General features: G+C 39.8%; 2 protein-coding genes and 1 long non-coding RNA gene across 3 annotated transcripts in view; 2 read left to right on the forward strand and 1 right to left on the reverse strand.

Moving 5' to 3' along the window:
* The window catches only part of vat1 (vesicle amine transport 1), a 32896-nt gene extending 26563 nt beyond the window's left edge, over positions 1 to 6333 (reverse strand). Inside the window, exon 1 of the mRNA XM_082529072.1 lies at positions 5674 to 6333. Coding sequence (XP_082385198.1) covers positions 5674 to 6099 — 426 coding nt within the window. The 5' untranslated portion in view covers positions 6100 to 6333. The remainder of the gene's footprint in view (positions 1 to 5673) is intronic.
* A 696-nt stretch (positions 6334 to 7029) lies between these two features.
* On the forward strand, positions 7030 to 11035 carry LOC309705179. Its single transcript, XR_014276518.1, has 3 exons — positions 7030 to 7072; positions 9367 to 9497; positions 9745 to 11035. It is a non-coding gene; the product is annotated as an uncharacterized lncRNA (long non-coding RNA).
* A 2182-nt stretch (positions 11036 to 13217) lies between these two features.
* The window catches only part of rnd2 (Rho family GTPase 2), a 32779-nt gene continuing 18399 nt past the window's right edge, over positions 13218 to 27597 (forward strand). Inside the window, exons 1-2 of the mRNA XM_082529239.1 lie at positions 13218 to 13583; positions 14064 to 14151. Of these exons, the coding sequence (XP_082385365.1) occupies positions 13482 to 13583; positions 14064 to 14151 (190 nt within the window). The 5' untranslated portion in view covers positions 13218 to 13481. The remainder of the gene's footprint in view (positions 13584 to 14063; positions 14152 to 27597) is intronic.

Here is a 27597-nt window from a genome sequence, read left to right on the forward strand (position 1 = left end):
GGCTCATCCAGTCTCGTTTTCTGTTCCCCAGAGAGAGTAGGTAATTGTAGACCTGAAAAAAATGTCTCCACCTCCCCTTCATCAAGCGCACCAGCAGACGTATACAAATCTTGATAAAATGATTGGAAAATTGAATTTATTTCCTTCGATGAGGTTATCACTTGGCCGTCCTTCTTAATCATAGATATATTATTCAAATTATCTTGCTGCTTCAGTTGTCTTGCCAATAGTCTTCCACTCTTTTCGCCACCTTCATAAAATTTTGTTTTGAGCCTAAATAAGGCATATTCTGCCTTTTTGTTATAAATGTCATTCAACTGGTACTTTAATTTACATATAGTCTGATATTTATAATTTGAATATTGACTCGCTAAGTCCTTCTCCAACTCCCGTATTTCTTTATCCAAGGTTTCTACCCGTTCCAGATCACTTTTCTTAACTTTTGATGCGTATGCAATCAGCTTTCCTCTTACATATGCTTTAGATGCTTCCCAGACTGTGGCTACTTTGTCTGTGGAACCCATATTGATTTCGAAAAAAATTTTGAGATCCTTTGTTAACTCCTCACTAAAACTTTTGTTCTGCAACAACATCGTGTTAAGCCTCCAGCGACCCCTCTTCGTTCTATCTGTGTTCAAGTCAATTTGCAACTCTACTGTGGCATGATCACTAATGGCAATGGCACCAATCTCACAGTCTACGACTGAATCGACTAGAGACTTTGATATTAAGGCGAAATCTATCCTCGAATATGTTTTATGACAGTTGGAGTAAAATGTGTATTCCCTTGAACTGGGATTAACTAACCTCCAAATGTCCGTTAAGCAAAGATCCTCTGTCAGTAAATGAACAGCCTCTCTGTCCCTGGGTGTAGACGTACCCCTGGGGTTACTCTTATCAATTATCCCATCCATCACCTGGTTGAAATCCCCAGCCAATATCACCTGCCCCACATGATCCCCTATTATCTTGTTAATTTTGTGAAAAAAATCTGGCTCCTCCTTATTAGGTGCATAAATATTGCACAAAACTGTTCGAACCCCATCAATTAAGGCCTCCAAGCATATAATGCGTCCTTCGTCATCATTATACTTCTTCAGCAACACGAAGCTTAATTTCTTATTAACAAGGATCAACACACCATTCCGTTTACTCGAATATGAACTATGAAAAACGGAGCCCACCCAGTCTCGTTTAAACTTTTTTGCCTCTTCTTCCCCCGCAATGTGGGATTCCTGAATAAACGCTATATCTGCATTTTTAGATTTTAAGTATGTTAGAACCTTCCTCCTCTTGATTGGGTCCCCACATCCGTTTATGTTCCACGATATTATTTTAGTATACCTGTTCATCACTTTCTAACAGAAATGGGGTAAAGCACACCTTGTGCGCTTTACAACACAACACAAATATATGCATATGCACTCAATATTACAAAACCCATCTGGTCTTATCAAACTAGCCGTCATTAACAAAACAAAAAAAAACCAAACAAACCTGAACAAAACCAACCCCCTTCTTTGCATAGCAACTCAGAACAACGTTGCTAAGCGCCCCCTCCCTCCTCTCCTACCCAAGCCTAACTAACTTTAGCTTGAGACCCCAAACTGCTCGTGGTCCGTGAGACACGCTAATCATCCGACAGCAGCATCACCACCGCAGCCCCATTGAGCCCATTGTTTGTTTGTTACCTTATTTTAAAATTCACATACACTACTCCGATCTGTTACATCATGTCCCGCACTCCTCTAAGTCGACTCCTGCAGAAATTTCTCGGCCTCTTTTCCGTCTTTGAACGCTTTCTTTTGTCCGTTCCACGTGAAAACGAGCGTTGCAGGATACATCAGCCTATGCTTTACTTGTAGCTCTCGGAGACGCCTCTTCACCGGGTTGAATGCCTTCCTCTTCTCCGCCAGCTCCCTTGTAACATCTTCAAAAAAGGAAAGCTTGGCACCTTGCCAATCGACTCCACGCCTCTCTCTTGCCACCCGAAGCACTTTCTCCCTAGCAGATGAACGTAGAAAGCGGACATGTATCACCCTGGGAGGCTCGTTAGGTTCCGGCATTGGTACAGGGGAACGATGCGCACGTTCAATTTCAAATTCACTTCCAGAAAGCTCAAATGCTTTGGCCAGTATCTCCGTCACATATTTGTCCACGTTCCCGGGTGTCTCCACACCTTCTTTGAGTCCAATGATCCGTACATTATTCCTCCTGCTACGGTTTTCAAGGTCCTCCACTCGCGACCACAACGCCTCCATCCTCTTCTGGAATTTGTCCACTTTTGCCTCGGTAAGCACGCTGGCATCTTCCATGTCTGATATACGTTGTTCCGCCTCCCCTAACCTCACTTTTATATCTTCCACCGAATCTTTCAGTTCTTTAGTGGCCTCTTTAATAGTGGTGACATCTTTTGCTACGACCTGAAGAGTAGCGTTCATTTTCTTAATTTCTTCAAAAATGTCTTTTTTGCTCTCGCTCCCTATACCTTCCTCAACTACTGGAGAGGCGGCCTCAGATGCAGATGCACTTTCGGGTGGTTCCGGAGCGAGGCTAATGCTAGCTTGCTTCTTCCTCGTGGTAGCTCCCTTAAAAAAGTTTGCTTTGTTGTTACCGGCCATTTTCCAAAGACGGTAATTCTTGAAAAGCTTCGAAGTCCACAAAGGGTGTCCAATTTACGACTACAGCTGGAGTGTATGTTTCCAGAATCAGAACATTAATCAACAGACTTTAGGAGCGCCTCTAGTGTGCGGCCATCTTCCTCGGCGGTCCCACGTGACTCTCCAACTTATAGTTCTTTGAAGGGAAAGTTACTGATAGACAATGGAGGAGAAAAAAAATCAATAAAAGGAGGTCAAGATAGAGGAAAAACCAGCGTACGGGACTGTTTGATCCATGTACTGATTTGAGTTTCAAAACAAATATTGCTTAATCTTTGAACATAATCTAAAAATGTTTAATAGCCTTTATCTATACTTCAAGAATTTTAGTAAACTACAATAAAGAGCTGAGAGCTCTAAACTATAACTTCACAGTTTATTACTTTAATGAATAATTACATGTCCTTGCTGCATTTCCTTACTTAAGTTTCTTATAACAGGACATCAGTGTTCTTGCAATTCCCCTACTTCTTGCACCACATGTGTATGTGAATACTGTCCTATTCAGCATTTTAACAAACTTCCTGAAGATGAATCCTGACCAGATGTCATTAATTGCTATGGGTATCTTAGTCAGGGTGGCCCATAGCTAGATAAACCTTAACTCTCTCTTTGGCCAGACAAACACCAAAAACCCATTCACACACCGGCAACAGAGTCTAAATACAAAACCACCTGTTTAAACACAACAACACTTTTAAAGTCATGCTTTGAAGTGAGAAATTTAGAATCCCACGAGTCTTTGCACTCGCCAAAGGGGGGAGAAAGTGTAGAAGCATTAAAAAGACTCAAAAACACTACTGTACACAGTTTTCTGTATTTTAAAGCAGTTCTCATGCATTTCAGAAATTAACCTAAAGCATTGCATATCTAATATGCTATATCAATGTTTTGGAAATATGAAATAAAACGGATTGCACTCTACTTAACCACTGTTTATCTTACTTTATTTAATTAAGAAGCAATAAATTTATTGCCTTTATGTATTATATATGGGAAGAAAGACACTCAGACACTCCCACTGTTGAATGTCTTTGTGTGCATATGTCTATCTGGGAGAGATACAGGGCAGACAAATAATGCAGCAGTGGGTGATGAGCCTCCCAAAAATTCTGTGCCATCAGGGGTCAGCACATTCCATGTGAGTCAGCTGCCAAAAGATTGCAGTGATCTCTATCCATTAGGAAGATTGTCTCCTAATTCTATAAGCTAAAGGCCGCAAGGGGATGTAGGAGCGTATCGATAGGCTGTGTGTTTCTATGTGTGCTTTGTGACCTTTAAATCAAATCAACATCCCTGACAATGTGGAAAGGAGCAATGAAGTATTCTTGAAACACAGGGGTCTTCGCTTTCTATGATGTCTGGCTGCTGTAAGTTCACCCATCACCAATCATTTAATTAACCCTATTACTGTTATCCTGCAATAGATTAGCCATCCATCTAGGGATCCACACCTTACAGACATATGTGCCACTCCCTGTCAGATGGACTGATTCTGCACTTGCATCACATGGTGTTGTCCACAGATATTAACTGGACGATGTGAGAAAATCTGGTACTAGTACAACAAGCAGCGTGAGTCATCATTGGCTGCTTTGTAACGCTTGGGTTCTTTTTTTTTTGTTTAAAAACCTTTAAAAGGCGTTACCGTGGTGATGCCATGCTGCTAGGAGACAAGACATAGATTCATATGGCTCATCGTGCAATTTAAGACAGACACCAATAATCCTGCTGCCATCACAACGCATCGTTCTTTGTGGATGACAATCAAGGTGGAAGGGGCTTCAATATTCTGTTTAATTTACTTAATTGTCTGAGAGCGCACTGGTTTGAACTTTTGATGTTGAAACACTGGGTTAAAGAGATCTCTGAGCACAGGACATATGATTCGATATCTGTTGGAACATAGTGCGACTGATTCAGTTTCTCACACCATGCTGTCTGTTGCGTCGCGCCTCGCCCTTTCCATTCGTGTGTGCGCCATCGTCGCTCCCGGTAACAAAAGGCGTCGGTGACTTCGGTCTCCGCCACCGGTGTCAAGTCATAATATTTACTGTGACAGCGTTCCATATTCTCCAAAATAAAATGCCTATTAATTAGCCTAACATTTTGCAAGTAGAGCCATGTTTGTATACCCATTAGCCACTCTTTTAAATAATTTTCCATCAAAAGTGCTCGTTTTCTTACACCTAATTGCTTCCTTCTTTTTCTTAACAAAATATGATAGGCTAATAAACACATGAACGCGTTAGTAGCTTTAATTCTGAAGGCAGAACACACTCATTTCCGGTCTTGTCCACGGTGTCTCCAGCTAACTTGACGCAACACGCCGCACCATGGCGCACATCAAAGCGCAGCATAGCGTAGGTGCAGCAAGGATGGAAGGCATCCCACAGATTACATGTGTTTATATAGATTTAGACTTTCAACATGAATGTTTGGTGTGAACAGAGAATCCTTCTCAATCTCAGCAACTAGTTTGTACTTGAAGTTGCTCAATCTAAGTGCGCACTGGTAGCGCAATTCGAAAACCGGGGAGACAAGAGGGGCGACGCCTCTGTTGGCCGCATTGTGCACAACTTGCCTCATTAACACACTTTTGGCTTCTTCAAAAGAGATGAAAAATCAACATGAGCACACTGACATGCTTTATTGCTTTTCACGTTAAGACAACAAGTGCCATCTGCTTTCTACGCAGAAGTGAATGAATGGATGTGAAACCACATTAGCTCAATATTAAACCAAAAAGCCGATTTATATTATCCCCGTATTTTGGATGAATTGCCCTGCAATCGATTGATGACGTTAAATTAATTTAATCGTGGAAATGGAAACCCGACCGCTACTTTTTTCCAGTGAAGGGAGAAAAGCCTGACACGCCCATGCCCAGATGTAACAGTTCGGCCCCAAACTGAATGAAATACATATCACCAAAACATTAAAACAAGCACAGCAAGTTTTTTTTATATGACACAGTAAAAGAAAGAAAAGGCAACAGCTAGTTTGTGCTTACTTTTCTGTCTGTTACTTCCTCCCCTACAGCCTCCACCACCCCGGAGCACTCCATTCCCGGGGTAACCGGCGGGGACGGCAGCCGGTCGTACAGCCCCTGTCTGGCCATCAAGTCGGCGAAGTTCAGTCCGCATGCCTTGACCCGAACCAGGACCTCACCAGCCTTGAGTGTCGGCTTGCCTTTCTTCACCTGCAGCTTGACTTTATCATACCCCCCGTAGCCGGTGAGCACCAGAGCGCGGTAGGTGAAGGTCTCCTCTTCAGGGACCTTCTCGGTGGTCGCCGCCGGGGTGGCCGCTGCCTCTGCGGCGGCGGCGGGTGGGGACTCCGTCTTGGGTGGCTCGGTTTTGGGCTCCTCGGTAGGTTTGGTTTCCTGCTTTTGGTCCACGGCGTTTTGCTGCTGAGCAGGTGCGTCTTCTCCAGACATTGTGCAGACAGTGATGAGCCTAGAAAATCACTTGGAGGTTTTTTTGACTTCTTGTGCTTTTGTTGCCGTGGACGGGCTTGCTGCTTTCAGTCAGATGCTTGACTTGCAAGTAAAAGAAAATGTGAGGGACAGAGCTCCTTTTTCAGCAGTCTAGCATGGAGACGCGACCCGTGCAAAGTGGGCTGATCAGTGGCCAGTGGTTGTCAACGCCGCGCTCTGACAGAGAGTGTGAGTGGGACGAGACATAGGCAGTCTGGAAAACACGGAGTGCTGATGAAGCTTGGGGATTGGCTTGTATGACTGGGTGGATTTGGCTGTCTGTCTTTGACTATAGAATGAGCCTATATTGCATTAAGCAGAGGGATGATTTACAAAAAATGTCAATTAAGACTGAAAGGCAAGTAAAGCAATCCTTGGAAAAACGTTCAAGCCTGCTATTCCTTCCAATCCTCTTAAGAATATTAAGGTGCTGTGGTTAAAGGAAAAAGTAGCTTTAAAAATAGAAAAGCACTTCAAAGAAAGCTGCAGTTAAAGATTAATACAAGATTAACTACACCATGTGACACAAAAATACCACCATAGACTCAGTAGGCTTTTCATTTTAGGCACTGAATTATATAAACATGTTTATTTAATATTTCTTTTAGCAGGAATGTGTTGGCTGTTTACTGCAGCCTGTTTAACAGTGAGGTTTGTGGAACACCAGGAGCCACAGGAAACGTCTGTTTATGCTGCCTATTCTGCAGTAGGATTTGCAGGAACTTTGGACCTGCTTACTGCTCATTGTTGTAACTTCCCTGCACAGACAGCTCAGAAAAAAATATGAGCTTGTGTTGAGGTCAAGCCAGTGTTTGATGAAACGATATAACCTGCTTTGTGTTATCCTTCCACAGAAAGGAGGATCCAGAGCCACGGGGCAGGATGACTCTTCCAAAAGTGGAACACTGGCACTCATAACATTCCCAGCTTTACTGTGAATATTATTCGCTGTATAATTTTAGAATTTTTTAGAAGCTTGTTGCGAACAAAAACATACAGCAAGTAGCACACGTAGCTGCTTATATTTTGTCCCAAACAGAAACATTTCCACTCATCAGCTCAATGCCTTTAGAGTTGAGGGCCTAGCCCAGTGTTCAGAGAGCTGTGACCACAAGAGGAGTGGTGAGACACCTTGTGGCTGTAAAGTGCCACTCAGCACAAACTCAGCAATCAATATCCCACAGCAGTGTAATGATGTAGGATGCAGGCATTATTGATCTGTCACTTTGACACAATGTTATAAGGCAGATGTCTATTGTTTCCCAACAGCACTGAGCCACTCTGTACATCGCTATGTTCAGGTTTCTCACATCTGAGAGGCCTTTCTTCACTTTAACTATGACAAGTCAGGAAAATGGCTTCATGTAGCAGCGACAAAGGGGCTTCGAAAACATGTCCATCACAGAATAGGCTTGCAATTAAAGGAAAGTAGGACCAAAGATGTACTGGACACCTGGTGTAGTGTGGAGACTTTCTCTATTGTCTAAGTAGGTTACTGAATGCACTATGTTGCTCGGTGGTGTAATTCAGCCTGAATAAAGTACTGTGTCACCACACTGCCAGGAAATAATAGACCGAGTCTGCAGGGAGTCTGGCTAGTCACCGAGGATGTGTGTGTGTGAACTACAAACACACACATATTTTCATTTCCATTAAAACTGGGCAAATTGTGGGACTAACAACAAATCTATGAGAAAAAAAAATCAATGAGAGCTCACTTAAACCCTCCACGTGGCTGTCAGCATGAATTATTACTGCAAATGTATGAAATGAATACAGCTGTGTGGCTATGGTGACTTATCAGCTTATTGGTGAATGTTTTTACCTTGTTAATAAAACAAAGGTAGTTTTTTTCCTGTATGGTTTGGTTACATTATCCTTGAGGAGGAAATCATTTTCAGAACTGGCTTCTTGCTTAATCTGTGGTTTCAGCCCTTTTTGCTTATGAACCCTATCATTAAGATAAGGTTCATAGGCAACTATTTTTGACTGTGGATTGTGAAAAGTTAAACTGTTACTTTGAATTTATCCTACTCTGGCTGTATCATATCGATTCTCTTCAGGGACTTGAAGAGTAAAATTCTTTTCACTATTTAAGATTTTATCTTGACCAGTTCAAACCCCAAGAATCAGAATCTCCGTGACAGACCTATGATCTGTGCAATTTCTGTGACGGGAGGAGGTTAAGAAGCTAATTGTGCTAAAAAGTGTATGTGTGTGCCTTAATCCATTAGATCCACCCAAAACTTTTTGATCTTAGCATTACAGGTACAACTGCCACAAAGGCTGACCTGGAGGGAGGTTCGAAATGCGAGTATTTCAAAGCAAAAAGGCAACACGGTTCAGTTTTTATGTTGGGTTTGAAATAAAATGCAGACTGTAATAATTTCACTGTAAAGCCTTCAGTCTCAATCAGTTGTACTTGGCACATTTACAGAAACTGAAAGCTTGGAAATAAGATGATCACCCACTGGGCATTTCCAAAAATTGGTTATAGTTTGGTGTCGAATGATCCACTGCCATATCTGCACTATTAATCCATGGGTGTAATGAATTTGCTGGCTGAGTAGACTGTCAAGCATCTCTTAGCATTTAGCAGTATTCAGCACAGTCATAATGATAAACTGGCAATGGCAGGTAAAGCAGACTGAACCGTCAACATTACGGTGAATGCAAATCTCCCACTTTTTACTACAAACACTTTTATGCAAATAAATGCAATGTGGGTAATGTGAGTGGTTTGTGCATTCTGCAGAGTAAGGCTGTCTCTTTTTCTTGTGTGAGGTATTGTTTCCCTCGTGTTCAGCTATTTTAACAAACCAGGTCTCCAGGTCCCTTAACAGAGGTATGCTGTTTAAGTAAAATTAAACTCCATGAAATCTTTAGATATAGTTATTATAATGTACACAAGTTTTCTTAAACTGATAATGATCTTGAAAACATCCTAAATTTCTGCATGCTACAGGTCTTTGTTCCCCGAGTAAAACGAAACAAAAGCCTGCTTTAAAAATGAATGAATACTGCCACCTGCTGCTCTAATGACTCCAACATGAAGCATTTACTTTTTTAAAGATTAATTTCACTCAAATTAATTGAAATAAATATACATAGTACACAGGGCAAAACAAATTGTACAATTCCAACAAGTTTGAAAGTCAATATTTGGTATGAGCATCTTTATTCTTCAGCACAGCCTGAACTCTCTTTCTCATCATTTCTTTTTTCAAGAATAGTTCTCCAGGCCTCTTGAGGGACATTCAAAGCTGTTCTTTGGATGTTGGATGTCTTTTGCTCTGTTCTCTCTCAAGATGAGGTCCAAGCTCTCGGAAAGCCAATCCATTGTTTGTTTTTCTGTTCAGGTATGCTTTTAATAGCACTGCTAAATTATAGCCCCAAACTATGAAAGAGGACCATGTTTTACAGATAATCGTAGACAATCACAGTTTTACCTTTCTCCGGACTTCTTTCATACATATTGATGATAAGTTGAATGAAAATGTTCAAATATGGATTGATAAGACCGTAAGGCCTGATGTCACTAATTTTCAATCCAGTTCCTGTGTATGTTGGCATATTTCAACCTTTCTTCCTGTTTCTCTTCCTTAGGAATGGCTTCCTGACATCCACTCGTCTATTGACACCATTTCTAATGAGGCTTCTGAAAACTGAAGAGCCACATGCATCTCTCAGGTCCTGTGTTTGGTCTTTGCTGAATTCTTTCCTGTTTCTAGGACATGAGATTTAGATACTTTTGAAATGCTGTAGATAGTTTTTTAGGCCTGCCACTTCTTCTTTTATTCCTTATTTGTCGAGTTTCCTCAGTTTCTTAAGGACGATTTGCACACTATGCAGAGATGTTCTAAGTTTTCAGCTAATAGCTCTTGGGGAATTGCCTTGGTGGTGCAAAACTGTCGAATTGTATTATCTTTCTCATTTTTTATAGATTCAACTAAAAAAAAAGGGCATCAAATCGTAATTTTGCAAAAAAAACCCAGTTTGTAACAAATTGCCTAAAGAGACATTTTGAAAAGGATCCTTTGTTTTTTTTGTTATGTTTAGACAAAACACTGATTCATTCCATGCAAACAGTTACAGAAGGCCTGTAACCAAGATAACATATAAACCCTGGCAGAATACTTTCAACATATTGTTGTGGTATGATACATAATGAAACACGGTAACACAAATGTTAATATTTAGCTCAGGTGTGCATAAGCGAGTTATCCAATGTAGAATGCAGAGGAAGGCAAAATGAACAAAAACGATGGTAAAGCAAGACAGGAAATGAAAATATTGCACAAAAAGCAATATCAACAAAAGATGGATACAAGGTAACCAAACAGATCATCTGACAAAAGCAAAGATACTCTGAATTTACCCAGATTACATTTTTTGAGCTTTTCATATGGTTTAGAGCCTTGTTTTTTTCAGCACTTACTTCCACCTTTAAAATATATCAGTATTATCTCTATATTACTGTATTCTATATTCTAATCTTCCCCAGATGTATTTATTATTAAGACTTATGTCTGATTTTTAATCTCTTTAATTAATTTATATAATTGCTTATTACTGCAAATCATTGTAATTTTATTAATTTTTTTCTGCAGTTTTAATTATTGGCCTATTAGTCATCTGTGAAGCACTGAACTGCACTAAGATTCATCAAATGTGCTATAGAAAATAAGATTTGATTGAGTAATTGGTACTGATGTTTCAATTTATCCGGTATTGGTATTTTTGCAAATGATATCGTTAAACACTGAGTGGTAGCTACAGTCAGACAGTCAAAGCCCTCATAATCAAGACCACAAATAGTTAAATAGTTAATATTTTAAATACGATTGTAAGCATTTCCTTGATTTTTTTCTCCCACGTTTTACAGGCTGTGACTAGAATAGAATCTACCTAGCTACCACACTAGGTTTACTGATGTACACCCAGTGTAAAAATACTTTTATGATGCTTTTATCAAAATTATAGATAAACATGTGCCCTCTCACAAATTTAGAGAAAAAAGCTGAGACAATCCTTATTTTTTTTTTCTGTTCCATCTCCTCACAGAGAGAGATGCCACCTGGGCCAGAAAAGCTAAATCTGAGGCACACTGGCTGATTTTTAGACAGCTCGGAAACTCTTAAACCTCTTTAATTAAAAAAGGCCTAATCAGAATTCTACCTCAAAAACCACTGAACACCGTAATGATCCCAACTCCTTTTGGAAAATAATAAAACTTTGTACAGCGATGTAACCACAGACGAGATGTCAGCTCTTAAAGATTCAGGTAATTTAGGTGAAAAATGTGATATTCTAAAGTGCTTCAATGAACTTTTTTTTAAAATCTACATCCAGGATTAGAAAAACTTACTGAACAGAGGCATCTGTCTGCTCATAGTCCTATTCGGATTTATTTCTCTCATTAATACAAACAAACTCTTTGAGTAGTTTAAAGTTGCTTATTGCTGCATATTTTTGTTTTCTTAATTCTTGATATGTCTAATCTCTTGTTGGCTTGTCCTTAATCTTTGAAGCATTTTGAACTGCACTAACCTGCATTAAAGATGCTAAACAAATAAAGTGTGATTGATTGATTAAGTTTCAGGTAACTTGTATTGGCTTATACCATAGGTGTCAAACTCTGGCCCGCGGGCCAAATTTGGCCTGCAGCCCAATTACATTTGGCCCGCGAAGCCATACCAAATTACTATTAGAGCTGACCTACTGGTATTATACAGCTAATATATATATTGTTTAGTATTAAGCTTTGCTTGTTCCATATTCAGTTTTTCAGCAAAACTTGTTTGAGTCCATAAGAAAAGATTCATTCTTATATCTAGAGGAAGATTTTTTTTTTCAATAAATATTAGCGTTAGCCCGCGACTTTGTTCCAGTTTTGAATTTTGGCCCACTGTGTATTTGAGTTTGACACCCCTGGTTTATACGCTTATGACTTGGGGTCACTGCTGTTGTATAGCCCACATTTATATGAGCTGACACTTTTTTTCGTCCACAAGGAGGCGGTGTCGGTCTTCAAACAACCAGAGTTGAGTCAAGCGCTGTGTCTTGGCACGTGGTACCGCGTCATTTCATTATCTCATTCACAAAAACATTAACTCCCCTGCGGGGCACGCACTTCTAAGGGATATCAACTAATTGAAGGGCTGCAAGAGCCATAAAACAGCCCATTCACCTCCAACTACTTAATTTGATGGACTATTTTATCATGGTATGCTGCATTTATTGTATCACCATTAAAAGGTCACGTTGGCATTAAATCGAGGGGCACAATGTCCTGAGCATTTATGCAGCTTTGCCAACAGTGAAATAAGGTTTTACATTTGGTAATTATCATAAGACAAACAGCTATCCCTCCATTTAAAAAATATTACATAACAAACATTTAATAATGTATATTCTCAAAGACACATTAGGGCTAATAAGACCATGTAAATCTTAATGGGAAATTGGAATTTACCCCTTTAACTTTTTCACATTATAGTTATAGCTCTATATTTAAAATGATGATAAACACATCCATAAGTTTAAGCCTATAATTTATTAGCAAAAAGTATAATTCCTCCCCTGTAGCTGGTCAGTAAGTCAAAACCCATCACAAAACGTTACTGAGCAGGCTTTGAATTTTTCTTATTACGTATTTATTCATTTTATACTAAATAGGCCTTTTTTTAAAAAGGGAAAAGGCAGATTTAAGCAGATGCTCCAATTTTATGTTAAACGCGTTTCATCATGAAATATGACACAGTTAAGTTAATAAAGACATGATACTGAGTCCTTATTAACTTTGAGATAATTAGCTGTAGTCTAGTAGTGTTAGTCATAACCCTAGTGATATCATTTTTGTGGACTTAATTAGGTTTCTGATGCAACAGAATACAATCACTACAGGCATAAAATAGCACTGATTGGTTTCCATGAACACTGGGTCGCTTTTTCAGTGAAATCATACAAGAGAAAAACAAACCCTGTGAGCCATTTGTATAGTTGGACCTTAATTTCTAATAATAATAAGAGCAGCATACAACATGTGAACGATGTGGCTCATATGTGAAAATGAGGAAGGCGTGGCCAGTAACCAAAGTAGCGGAGTTTCCAGGGTGGGCTGTGTGCGTCCTGCTCGCAGTTACGGGAGCGGACGAGTCAGACGGAGTGTGTCAGTGGGACCGGGGCACTGCGCGTCGGACAGCAGAAGCTGGATAAAGCGCACCGGCTCTGCGCATGTATTTGCTAATTTTTCTTCAAAGTGTTGAATTCCGCTGCGCCTCTTATCGGATGCTGGATGCAACACCTTTCCGTGTCAAGAATACACGTCTGACGGACAAACCATGGACAGTCTAGGGAGCCGTTGCAAGATTGTGGTGGTCGGGGATACGCAATGTGGGAAAACTGCGCTCCTGCACGTTTTTGCCAAGGACTGCTACCCAGAGGTAGGTCCAGCTATTAAAAAAAAGTCGAAACTTCGGTCTTTCTGTAGAGGAGGGAACCGCGGAGTTTATGAATAACTACAGCACCGTCATTTAAATGTAACGCTCTACTCGGCAGCTCAGTTTCAGCACTAATCCGGCAGGTTACATCCACCTGTCTAAACACACTAATGCTCAAAGAAGAGAAGGAGAAAGAACCTTAGCGCAGACATGAAATAAAGGACTGTAAAATGACTAAATGAACTGTAGTGTCTCCAATACAGACTACAAAACTTTAAGGCTTTGTCTTTGCTGTGTTTCTAAACATAATATCCCCGAAAGCATTTGAGGCAGCCCAGCTGTGAAATGTGTCTGCCTTTATTGTATTTGTCAGCTGCATCGTTTCAAATGTCATACTCTCAGCAGTCTAATCACAGTCACTATAAACAGAGGCTTATTATGCCCCTTTTCATCGGGTAACTAAAATAAATCTTTTATTTTCAGAACTATGTGCCCACAGTGTTTGAAAACTACACAGCCAGTTTTGAAATAGAGAAGCACCGGATTGAACTGAATATGTGGGACACGTCAGGTAAGACTATTTCACGTCTCTGTCTGTGCTGTGTCTTAGAGGCTGACATTAAATCAATCGTCTCCTAGCCCTGCCGTGGTGTCTGTCCCTGGGTGCGACAGGGTGGCACTGCCTCCAACTCCCTCTCCAACTTTTTCAGCAGTCATCTCTTTGACAAATTGCTTTGACCTAGCCAACTCGAGATGCCTTTTGTTTTTAGACGGTTTTTGTTTGTTTGTTTGTTTGTTTTTTAACTCAGGACATCTGCTAGTGCTGGAAACTTTGGTGCCAGCCATGTCTCTCTGTGTCTTGTGTGTGCATTCTTTCATGAGTTGTCCACTGTGTGTGGCTGCCTCTTCTCATGATCTGGCTCAGGGTCAGGCAACTGTGGGGAGGTGAAAGGGGTTATGGCGTGGATAATTCAGACAGGATGGGCCTGAAGGGACCCGTAACAGCTATAACCATTTAAGAGCTTTCCTCAGATTTAGATGGATGCAGCAGTTGGCTGACATACTGGCTAGTACTGGGCTAATCTTTGTCTGCTCGTTTGATTAAGTTTCCCCATTTTACACATTTTCAGACATCCGATCAAGATTTATATAAAGTTTTGTTTCCTTTGGATATTTTATTAAGTAATTTGCTGACAAATAATTCATGAATGGACTTCATTCCTCAACCCTGTGCGAAATTAATTAATTACGTTTATTTTCAACTCCATACACATTCATTACTTTCAGGGGCTTTCTAAGGGCCATATCATACCGTTCACGGTAATACCGGTATAATGTTGGGCAACGATAAGAAAATGAAATATCGTGATAGAATATGGGTAAAACACGCATGCGCAGTGCCTTTGTTTTCATACGCACATGGCGGAAAAAGCACTGCGGTGACAGAGAATGAGAAGGGCGAAAGCGGAACGTTGAACGAAACGGATGAACCAGAATTGGTTTGTAAAAATGCTGCAACTTCAGTGGTGTGGAACTGGTTTAGCTTTCGTCTGTCAGATACACAACAAAGCACTATTTTTGGTAGAGCATGCTAGCGGCTGTCGTTATTACCGTGTTTTTTGGAAAATACGGCACACTTAAAATCAATCCTTTGATTTTTCTGAAAATCGACAGAGCCCCTTATAATCCCGTGTGCTTTATGTATGAATTCTGGTTGTGTTTACTCACCTCGAAATGATTTTATGTACACAGCGCTCGAAAATCTGTCAAATGTTTTAGTACGACTTTGCTAAGCTACGAAGCTGCACCGCTTGATGGATTGTCGGAGCATTACAACTATAGTAGGCAGGAGCCTCGCTGAGTGATACGTACTGTGCTTCAACATAATATTACCGTATTGTGTGTGTATAACCTCTTTTTAAGATTTCTGGATATTATACATGGTTATGCTGAGGATATGTCGGCCAATTTCCACTGGAAATGCCTTTTGGTTAAACTGTCAGCAAGGAATTTGCACTGTTAAATTTTTATATAACTTTAATGTAAAAAACAGCTTCTTGTTTAAGTGAAAATACATTGATGTTTTTTTTTTTTGCATTAATAAAGTTGTGGAGTTTTGTCTAGTGTCAATTATATAGTCAGTTATATCATTATCGCAAATTTTCAAATGTATATCGTGATAAATATTTTTGATCATATCACCCTGCTCTATTTCTAACTTTAATTTTTTCAGTCATTAAAAATGTCTAATTTGAACATGCTGATATGTTCTGAATAACAGCATCAGTGATATCAGTGTATAAGTGTTATTGTTCCATAGAAAGGAATCCACATGTCGGGAGTGTTGTTGAATCACAGTGGAACTTTCTCTGAAAACAAATCATCTTTATTTTAGTGGTGTATGACCAGGCTGTAGGACTCCTGCATGGGAAGCCAGGATCTATCCCTGTCTTGTCAGTGTGGTTAGATTTACAGCTATGTGGATCTGAGATGCTGCATGTCACAGTCTTCTCATGCCAGAGGCTCCTGCCAGTTATCTGACCGGTGACATGGCTCAGTAGTTATAGCAGTCTGTATGGGATCCTTCCAGAGGGAATTCTTTTATGTTACCATAAACATTCCCAAACCTAAAACTGTCTTGGGAGAGACTATGAGAGCATTTTTATGTTACAAGACCAGTCAGCCAAAGAATGTTGTTTTTTCTTGAACCTCATGTCAGCTCCAGAGAGTAAATCTGCTTGAGCCTGTCAGTCAGGGGTTCCAGGCCCTCTCAGGCCCAGGGCTACAACTTAGAAGAGTTCCTTATCTCTCAGCTGTAAGAGTCTAATGTGGGAATGTTGTGCTTCTGTCCATCTTTAAACGCCTAAAGCATCTTTGGCAGTTTTAGACGTTAATCTTCAATCAGGAGCCGCCCACCCTACAACAAACATGACGTCACCCAGCCCACAGGGCAAATGTGTGTGTGCATGTGTGGTTGTTTGCCTATGTGCTTCTGTGTGTGTGCACATTCAGAGGTCCTTGGTGGTCTGCCATTATTCACTAATTCACGGCAAACACAGATGTTCATATTTTCTCTCAACAAGAAAAACAATTGGCTCTCACTTAGATGGAAAAAGCTTTCATCTGAAAAGAATAGCATGTCTCCCATCGTTCCTTTATTTGAGTCTGAGTATTTTATTGCTTCACCCTCTCTCCGCCTACGGCTCCCATTCTCATGCTCTGCTTTAATTTTCTTTCATGTACCATAAGCACCGTCGCCAGCAGTTCAGTGCAGAGACTCTTGGGACTCTCTTGGGTCACACAGTCATTTATCATTTATCATTGATCAAGTATTTCAGACTTTATCAGTTAATTTAAGTAAAATCACAGTGATCAGTGCTATAAAATGTCTTGACATGCCTGGCGTACAGTCATCTTTGGTGAACTTTGACCTGTGAATTTACTCTGTGAGGCTCTTGCAAGTGTTCTTGACAAAGCTGACCTTAAAGGGAACAGACAATGAAAGACCAATAGCTGGTAAACACATGCTGTTATCTGTACAGGTGCAACTACAATCCACTGAACATTTTCATTTTGACCTGTTTGCATCAATCAATTTTCGCGTTGCGCTCCAATTTTTTCCACTCCATTTATACACGCATTATTGTCTCACTTTCAGCCTCTTCTCATAAACTTTTGTCTCCCTTTTAATTGCTGCTGTAGTCTGCACGCTGTGGCCGGGCTCAGTTCACAAAACATTATTGATTGCCGTTTGAGGCGAGGCTATTTAAACAACTTGCTTCTCGCCTGTTTCACATTTCTCCAGTAAGGATAAATGGATATAATCATTTAGAAATGCTCCCAGCGTTCACTCTTGCATGGAAGTCAACCACTGATTCACGTGGTCACCATAATTTCAGTTCTTCTACTAGGTCTCATCTTTGCAGGATGGGTGAGAACAAAGGTAAGCTGTTTATCTAATTGAGGTCGTCACTCCCTGTAAATCTGTACGTTTGTTCATGTGCAATTTTTATAGAACTCCCTAAACATATGGGTATTTTAAGACGTATTAAGCAGAAACAAGGAGGTCAGACAGCTTATGGGAATCAGAGGGCAACCTTCAGCTGTACTTTGTATTCTTCCCTGCATTCGGCTCTAGACCATCTGGAGAATTAAATCAATTAGACGGTGATTGAATGGAATTCAGAAGAGAAAATAAAAAGAGAAAATAAACACACTATATTTGGATAAATGTGTGTCCATGTTACATGACATGGTGATAGATGGTGTAGTCGGTTTCAGCAGTGCTGTATCTGTTTTTTAATTTATTTTAAAAGCAACATAAGCTGTCAAGTGGTCAAAATGTCAGCGTGGGTCGGTGATAACTTATCAGAGATCGTTAGTGATAACTGTTGATGCTCGTGGGCCTCTTTGGTAGTCAGCGAGTCAGGAGCTTTTACTGAGCCTGAGGCAATGAGGCACTCATCCTCTCTTCCCATTATGGTAAAGGTGCCTGAGAAAGATTTCTTGTAGCTTTGGCCTGAGAGTAATACTTCAGTGAGAGGTGTGCATGCTGTTTCTCAAAAAGTCCAATTCATGACAAGTCAGGTTTTCCCAAAGTTCCCACAGCAGTACCTTCTTGTCTGTTTGTGTTTCTCTTCACAGCTGTCTCTCTAATGCCTGACCTGATTCTTTTTTTTTCCTGCCTGTCCTGTTTGGATCTTTAGCCATCAGAATTGTTGTCTGAAGGCCAAGAAAGATGCCAAGTGGATTTACTTTGCCAAGTGGATCATCATGGCCTTGCTATATTGGTCCATTTGATTGACCTTTATTATAATTATGTACTGACCTGATTCTCACGTGAAGCCCAACACTTTTAAGTGGCAGTCCACAGGCATCTTGTTTTCCTTTCTTCTTTTGCTGACATCTTTAGTACTAATCGCTCATGCTGTGGTGTTATTTTGCAACTTACTTCCTCGAGCTCGCTTGTCATTCAGATCCTATCTTCATCACTTTTAACCTGAGGAGTTCAGTAAATGAAATTTCTGAGCTTCTGTTGATTTTTCTGTGTCGGATCAGCAATGTTGTCTATAGTTTCCGATTCCAAGCACATTGTTCTTTCTCTGTTTATTTCCAACAAAGTTCTGTCGCTGCTGGGAACACTGAAGCACATCACTTGCAGTGCTGTGGAGGATGTTTTTTCCTGCAACAGACCTGCCTGACTCTGGCTGTTCACAACAAAATGTATAAAAGCTTTGTTGAACTTGTTTCAGTTTGAAGCAGTGCTCTGCAGAGAAGACAGGAAGCAGGAACTTATCTGTATGAAAATGTCACAGATTGTTAATCTACACCTGGATAACAGACTCTTAAATTTAATTACCACTCTTATGAGCTTCCGAGCCCCTAGCCTCTAATGAGTATTCCACAGTTGAAGTTGTGCGCGTTCTCATTAAAAAGCTTCCGTGTGTTTTCACAGTCAGAGGTGTGATTGTTTTTGACTTGAGAGACACTAACAAGTGTGTAACACCACTCCCAGTGCCAGCACTTCCTTAGTCACAGTCTGGCTGTCTCCCTCCTCTCATACCAACCTTCCAACATTCCTGGTGTCTTTATGCTCTTTAAACTCCACATACTTAGTGCAGTGGACTGGTAGGACATCCAGTGGCCTGTGAAAACATTCCGTGTTCAGTGGGTTTTGCATTCCTCAACACTTTCCGCTTGATTAATATTTAATGGACAATGAATGAACTACAATCACAACGCAGAGCAGATATAAAATCAACGGAGTCTCCTCTGCACCCAAACCTACGGCTCACTGGAGGTGGAGGATGCTCAGAATGTTCTATCAGACCTGATATTATCTGAGTAGGGACTATGCTGATCACTAGAGATAACTTTGTCTGCTCTTGGCTTGTATAGTCTTTCAGCTCGCCCTCTCTGAATTACCACTGCAGGACTCAACATTAAATATTTAAATACATAAATTCTTAGATTCCTTCACTTTCCTCTGAACAAGTTCCAATTTTAGTTGCTCTATAGGTCATTGGACTTGTTGGAAAGTAGCTGCAGACTGTAAATGCACCTTTTGTTTATTTTTGTCAACACCCTGATGGGAGGATGACGACATCATTTCAAACGCTGTTCACAAGTTGTTCATACTCTTTGCTGAACCAGCCCAGGGCAATAGCTGCCTAAACGAAAACAGGTTTTGATGATGCACAGAAAGCTGGAAGGCACTCACCTGCACTGGGAACCTGTTCCAGCTTGACAGTTTCAGGTAATGAGTAAACAGAAGAAGTGCAAGGCTGGTGAAATACTGTAACCTGAAATAACCGTTTGTGTCTCTAATTAAACAAACAATTGTTGAAGAAGTTTAAAAAGTCTGGTTTCACACACAAGTTTTTGCTCACAAACAGCATACAATGCGACAATTATCTTTTATATTATTTCAATTTTTAAAGAAGTTATAGAAATGGTTACAAAATAGTTCATTCCTATGATCAGATATTTCCTTAATATTGTAGAATCTAGAGTAAAAGATCAGATTTTTGGTTTTATTCCCCCATTAATAGCCTGTCTTTATTCCATGTTCTGGTGACCCATCAAGCTTTAAAACTACCATTCACTGTTTTGTTAGTTGTTTTAAATTTATTTGCATTTGTGAAAAACTGATTTAAAAAGAAGCTGTAACCTGGATGTTCACTGGCTACACCGGAAGAGCCCAAGAACTAGCTGTTGCTGGTCCACTGGCCACTTGGCTAGCGGAAAAGACTATTTGGTTTTTCTCAGATATTCAGTTTACTAACATGTGAGACAAGAAAAGTAACAAATTGTTACTTTTTAGGGCGTGATAAGTCATCAGCTGGCATTTTGGTAAGTATTCTACTTTCATCCAGGTGACTAATTTGGATTACTTCAACAAAGGCACGCACCATCCTTGGTGGATGAATCCCTAGGATCCACTGATGATCCCTTGATTTATACTGAATGACGTTAACATGACTTTCAGTTTTATATCTCAAACTGATGGTTGCAGGGTGTAGTGGTTAACACAATCAACTTGCATGCAACAGATGCCCACTTTGGCACAAGGAGGAGGCACAAATCCAGCATCAGAGGACCGCAAGCAAGTGGTTGTGTCAGGAAGGGCATCCAATTTGAGTCCTGCATTAGCTCCATGTGCTGTGTTAAACACTTGGGAAATAAGGGATCAGATGAAAGTACTTAGTTTAATATCTCAAACTCATGCCCTTAGTTAGAGAGATTAGTTTAAGACTAATACTTTTTTGTCTCAGTTAGCAGGATGATCAAGATAGACAGCGTTTAAGCTTACTACAAAGACATTCATTTTGACTTTGTAAGCATTATAGTGTTTAGCAGAGCACCTCAGTGCCTAAGTAAGACATCAAAGAGCTACTCGGCAAACATTTAAACTCTGAACAACCATCTGCTGATGTTTTTTTTGTCATTTTCTATGTTTAAATTGTTCCAAAATTAAAGTTTAACTGATGTTGTGCACCTTACCTCAATGACGGTTCGAGGTAGTCCTTGAACGCACTGAAGCACTGGCATCAATGGGTTTATCATACTGACATCAGGGACAGAGAGGCAATAGTTGTAACAGTCCAACCGTGTAACAGATGAGACAGAACTCAGATGTACATAAATGTAAATGGCTTAAAAATTCTGTTTATTTATGTATGTTAAAATGGTCTATAAACAATGTCAACATCTGTCTATGTTTCTGTTTTTTCAGGATAATGATGTTGGCTGCAGACTCTAGATAAAGCATAACAATTCATCTCAGGTGTAACTCTGGATATTTTTTTTGTAGAAAAGAATCCACATTTCAAGCTTACTGGCTATTTTTATTTTCATGGAAGCACGATTGGCACGGTTTGGGGAAAAATACTAGATTTGTGACTGTTGGAATTTTGCAAAGCTTGTAAATAGATTTTGGTCTTTGTACCTCCAAGTCAATTCTATTTAATTGAGTTTTATTTATAGAATGCCATTTCATAACAACAGCTGCCTCAAGACACTTTCTGGTGTAAGGTAAAGCCCTTTGACAGTCTCCATACACAGATACTGAAATGCCTGTGAGGATATTTTTGGAGGAGGGTCTATCACTCAGTCCTTTAGGGCTTCCTGAGCATGATAACAGAATGTATCTTCTGGTCCCTTTATGTCAACCACATGATTTTAATTTTGGGATGAGCCTGCAGTCTTTTTGGTAATAAAGTTAGCAGATAAACCTGCAAAACAAACAAAAACCCTGTTAATTATAATACTATATCTTAGAAATAGAGAGGTAGGTCTACCTCGTGTTGTAAATAACTGAGAGAAATTTAGACTAATCTTTGCTTCCTTTTTCTTCTTCGTCTTTTAGAACAAACTCTACCCCTAAACTTTTTGAAAAATTATGGCCTTGTGCATAGTGCTTCACTCCATTGCACCATGACTTTGTGAGTGGGTTTGTAAACAATCGCTTCAAGACAGCTGGCACTCCTGGCTTCTGGGCTGGATGCCTTTATTCTGGAGCAGGCAAGCAGTACTTTGTGAATTATAGTTAGATTGTATCAAGGAATCAATAATCAATGGCTCTCTTTACATTAAAGGAGGTGTGGGAGAAGATTAAGGAAGCTAAAAGAGAACAAGTGAAGAGTTGAATTCATGCATCTTTATCTGTGTACTATCGGTTTATCCCCCCTCTTTTTGTTCAGCTGTCGATGTTCTCCATCTCTGACTGCCCATTAGTCAAGACATCACTGCGTTGGGGTCACTAGCAGTTAGGAATGTGTTAAGCAAGAGGTGTGCAGAAATGCTGCATGAAGGCAGCCAGGCACACTGATGGAACAAACAGGCTGTAATTACCACACAAAATGTCTGCTCTCTCAGTGAAACTTTGATACACACACACACACACACACACACACACACACACACACACACACACACACACAGAGTGCAAACTGATGTTCTGTACTACATGTGCTTACATATTCCTACCCATTTTTACATGCATACAAAAGCACCTCGAGTTGTCCAAATGCCCATCTGCCCAGCACTTCTGGCAGGTCCCAGAGGCTGTAGCATCCGAGTCCTTATGACCTTCTTCAGTGAGAGGAACCTGTAAATGTGCCCATGAATACAGCTATAAGCTAAGACTCATCAGCACACGTTCCTTCACCGCATCTCAGCCTCCGTGAACTGTCAGCTTAATGTGGAGCACCAGGCAAAAGTGTATAATCTGCTTAAATAGTATGTCCACTGCTGAACAGTACTGCACACTGCTGATAGGCTGCATATGGCTTTTACTTAGCACATTTATACAATGACATATTAACTAAGTACAGTGATAAGTTATTAGGCACTGAACATTCACTGGATAGAATTAAAAGAAGTCTTTTAGAGTCTTAAAGCTTTTGATGAGTTCATACGGACTCTTAAGTCTTGCCACGCTGTGCTACTGACAGAAAAGGCTTAAGCTATTATAATGACAGATGCACAAAAAGTAATCAAATTTTGATTGCAGCTGTTTTTACTAAAAATGACACAGAATCAAAGGGACGAGGAGTGCAACATGAGAATATATTAATATTAATAGTGTTGATGCATATTATTTTCAGTGGTTGATAGAACTGGTAATGTTAGACAATACTTATAAGTGATAAGACCTATAAATAAGCATTTTTAAAAAAGATTATATCGAGTACAAAAAATATCACATAGCATATTTATTAATATTGCCTAAACCATATGACAAGGCATATAACTAATATTACAGGTTATTTAAAATGTATATGTACAGGTAGTCCACATATCATGACTTATAAATAGGCCTGTTCTTTGTAGTTTTTCACAACTAGTGGTAAGATGTTTTATTTCTTATGTCTAATTATTGTCTTATCAGTCTTCTGTGAAGCACTTTAAACTGTAACAACCTGGATAAAAGGTAATATACAAACAGGTGATTGATAATATGAAGAAATGCTTAAATGTGTTTGTTGTCCTTCTTTCCTAATACTTGTGTATGCATAAGAGGACACAGGCAAAACACATTTCCTATTACTGGTTATTGCTATTCTGTCGATTGAAAGTTGAAGGCAGTGAGGGCAGTAAAGAAGACAATGAGCAGGTACAGCTATTTTATTTGAAAAGAAAATGCATTTGACACCTTTGTTAGATGCGGCAAATGAAATGTTTTTGTAAAAAACAATTTAATTTTGTTTCCCAGGTCAGCCTAGATGTGCATCCTGTGACTTTATTTAACTTGAAACCTCAATATCCGATTAACTGAACCACACTTGGGCAGCACAAACAAATCGTGCCGCCTAATGCATCATGATTGCAAACTGCAACAGCAGTAGTCTTTGTTCAGAGTTATCCATTAGCTCTCAATGAAATACAATTCAGTGGTAAAGGCCGAGCAAAGAAAAAGGGAAATCCACATCAATCAGACGACCCCGTATGAGGAAGCACTTGGCAACAGTGGGAAGGAAAAACTCCCTTTTAACAGGAAGAAACCTCTGGGAGAACCAGGCTGAGGGAGAGACCATGCCTGGTTGGGGATGAGGGGTGGAAGACAGGACAAAACACAGACTGAGGAAGAGAGTCAGAGATTAATAATAACTCATGATTAAATGCAGAGTGCTGTATAAACACATGGTGAGTGAAAAGAGGTGAAACAAGGTCCATTATGTGAAGCCTCCTGCCTAGCCCCAAGCCTGTTGTAATATAGTGTGGGAGGGTTCAGGGTCACCTGATCCAGCCTTAACGGTAAACTCATTCAAAAAGAGAGGTATGCTCTTCTTTCCATTCTACTTTTAAATATTATAGGCCTGCAGTCTGAGAGCAAAGTCCTTTAATGGGAAGATATGGTAATACGATGTCTTTAAGATACGATGGTGCCTGATTATTCAAGGCTTTGTGTGTTAGGAGAAGGATTTTAAATTCAATTCTAGGGTTAACAGAGAGCCAGTGAAGAGAAACCAATATAGGAGAAAAATACTCTCTCTTTCTACTCCCTGTCAATACTCTTGCTGCAGCGTTTTTGATCAACTGAAGGCTTTTTAGGGAGTTTTTAGGACAACCTGATTATAATAATCCAGCCTAGAAGTAAAAAAATGCATGAACAGCATCAGTCTGAGACACGATTTTTCAAATTTTTGAGGTACTGTGTAAATGCAAGAAAACAGTCCCACATAATTGTTTAATATACACACTGGAGGAAATATCCTGGTTAGAAATGACTCCAAGATTCCTCACAGAGGCCAAGGTAATGCCTTCCAGAAGTAAGTATCTGGTTAAACACAGTAAAAAGATACAGTAACCTCTGTTTTATCTGAATTTAGGAAATTAGAGGCCATCCAGGACTTTATGCCTTTAAGACATTTCTGCAGTTTAACTAATTGTTGTGTAACTTCTGGCTTCATGGATAAAGCTGGGTATCATCTGCATAGCAATGAAAAGGCTATGCCATATAATGTTACTGCCTAGGGGAAACATGTATAATGTAAACAGAATTGGTCTTAGCACAGAACCGTGGAAATCCACAGTTAACCTTAGTGTGTGAGACTACTGCCTCTCCATTTACAAGAACGAACTGGAGTCTCTAAAATAGATATGATAGAAACCACTGCAGCGAAGTAACTTAAACACTACTTAACATCGCATGCTCGAAACTCTGTAAAAATATTATGGTGAATGGTACTGAATCCTGCACAGAGATGAGTCAACTGTCACTAAAGCTGTTTCTGTACTGTGATGAGCTCTGAAATCTGATGGAAACTCAGTTGACTGTTTTATCACTACTCTTTCAAGAATTTGTGAGATTAAAGGAAGGTTGGAGATTGACCTATAATTAGCTGAGACAGCTGGGTCAAGTGATGGCTCTTTAAGTAATGGTTTAATTACGGCCTGTGGTACGTAGCCCAGTTATAGAGATAGATTGATCATATTTAAGATTGAAGCATTACTTAATTAATGGTAGGACTTCTTTGAGCCGTCTTGCAGGAATGGAATCTGATTGATATGTTGATGGTTTGGAGGAAGTAATTGCAAACCTTAACTCAAAAAAATGAATTGGAGAGAGAATCTAAAAAAATATCAGTTGTATTGAAAATACCTCTACATAATGATATGTCTGGGGTGGTTATGAGCATTCTTTCTCTAATGGTTAAAGTTTTATTTGTGAAGAAATTCCTTAAGTCATTACTAGTTAAGGTTAAAGGAATGCTTGGCTAAACTGAACTCAGACTTTTTGTCAGCCCGGCTACAGTGCTTAAAGAAACCTAGGGTTGTTGTTGTTTTCAATCAGTGATGAATAGTGAGATGTCCTAGGTTTATGGAAGGCTTTTTTTATATAGAGCAACAAATTCTTCTTCCAGGCTAAATGAAAATTTTCTTAATTAGTGAGATGCCATTTCCCTTCCAATTTATGAGTTATCTGCTTTAAGACGCACTGCTTCTGTCTCTATTTTTGATCTGTACCAGCTTCTAAGGGAAATGTCTGTTATTTAGGCTATGTGACTGTGTCTGGAGCTTTGCAGACAGACTGAAAATCTCATAAAGTTCATTGCTGTGTGTGGTGCCTATCATATTGTTCCATTATTTTTATACTGTAATTTGATAGCAGCAATAGCAGATTTAACTAAATTAAGATTAGTTTTCTGATACTCTTTCTGATATTTGTGTTTTTTAAAAGAAAGCACACAATACATAGAAAAAAAGAAACGAGTCATGGATATCGTGTGATCGAGTGACGATGGGAATAGCTACAGCGTTGACGCTTTAATCTTAATGTTTCTCAGCTGACCAGAGACATAATGGGTGCTGTCGAAGGACGCACAGGCAGCAGCTGGGGCACAATGAGGCTGAAAAGCGCATCTGCTGCCTCAATCAGTACTCAAAGCGGTTGGGGGAATGAGGGCTTGAAGTGACTAGAAAGAAAAGTGGGTGTGTTTACCATGAGAGCAGGTTGTGAGAGCAGGAAGTGTTCACTAGATTGACATCTAGAGAAAGGAAACAGAAGGAGCAAAAAAGGAGAGGTATACATCTGTGCTTTTCCCACATTTGTGGGCTTTGTGTTTTAAGGCTTGTCTTTGGGGATCTGTCCCATTCCTTGGTCCTTGACACACAAATGCCACTTTTTTTTCAAACTGCTGTAACCTCTCCAAACAGTTGTCTATACATACATATGACAATATGAAAGAGTCATTATGAATTTATTGCAGTGCTTGTATCAGTTGATTCTGTTAACTCTGCAATTCTGTAACCTTCACTGACCTGAATTAAAAGGATGTAAATGATACAGATATACTGTACCTCTTCCTTTAACCCCATTCCAACAATTGTATCTCTAAAAATCAACTCTCCAAACACACTTTCAAAATGATTCTTACAAAGGCTTTATTGTATTACTTAAACAAGGTAAAATTACACTCACATTATTAGGTGTACCTGTTCAACTGCTCTTTAACACAAATATCTAATCAGCCAATGACACCCCAACAACCAATGGTTCTAGGTATGTAGACAATTTCACAATGACCTGTTGAAGTTCAAACTGAACATCAGAATGAGGAAGAAAGATGGTTTAAGTGACTTTGATTGTGGCATGGTTGACAGGCTGGTCTAAGGATTTCTGAAATCTACTGGGATTTTCTCACACAGTCTTGAGGATTTACAGAGAACTGTTTGAAAAAGAGAAAATGTCCAGTGAGTGTTCTGAGTGAGAATGCCCTGTTTATGCCAGAGGTCAGAGGAGAATGGCCAGAATACTTCCAGATAACAGGAAATCAGCAATAACTCAAATAAACACTCATTATAACCAAAGTATGCAAAAGAGGATCTTTGAACACACAACGCATCAAACCTTGAACCAGATGGGCTACAACAGCAGAAGATGACACTTGATGTCATTTCTGTCACCTAAGAACAGGAAAATGAAGGTACAAGTTACACAGGGTCAGCAAAATCGGACAAGAGAAGACTGGAAAAACATTGTCTTTGTTGTTGCTGACCATCTCTACCTTTT

This window comes from Aulonocara stuartgranti, assembly GCF_965226115.1.
Source record: "Aulonocara stuartgranti genome assembly, chromosome: 4".
NCBI classification, from domain to species: Eukaryota; Metazoa; Chordata; class Actinopteri; order Cichliformes; family Cichlidae; genus Aulonocara; species Aulonocara stuartgranti.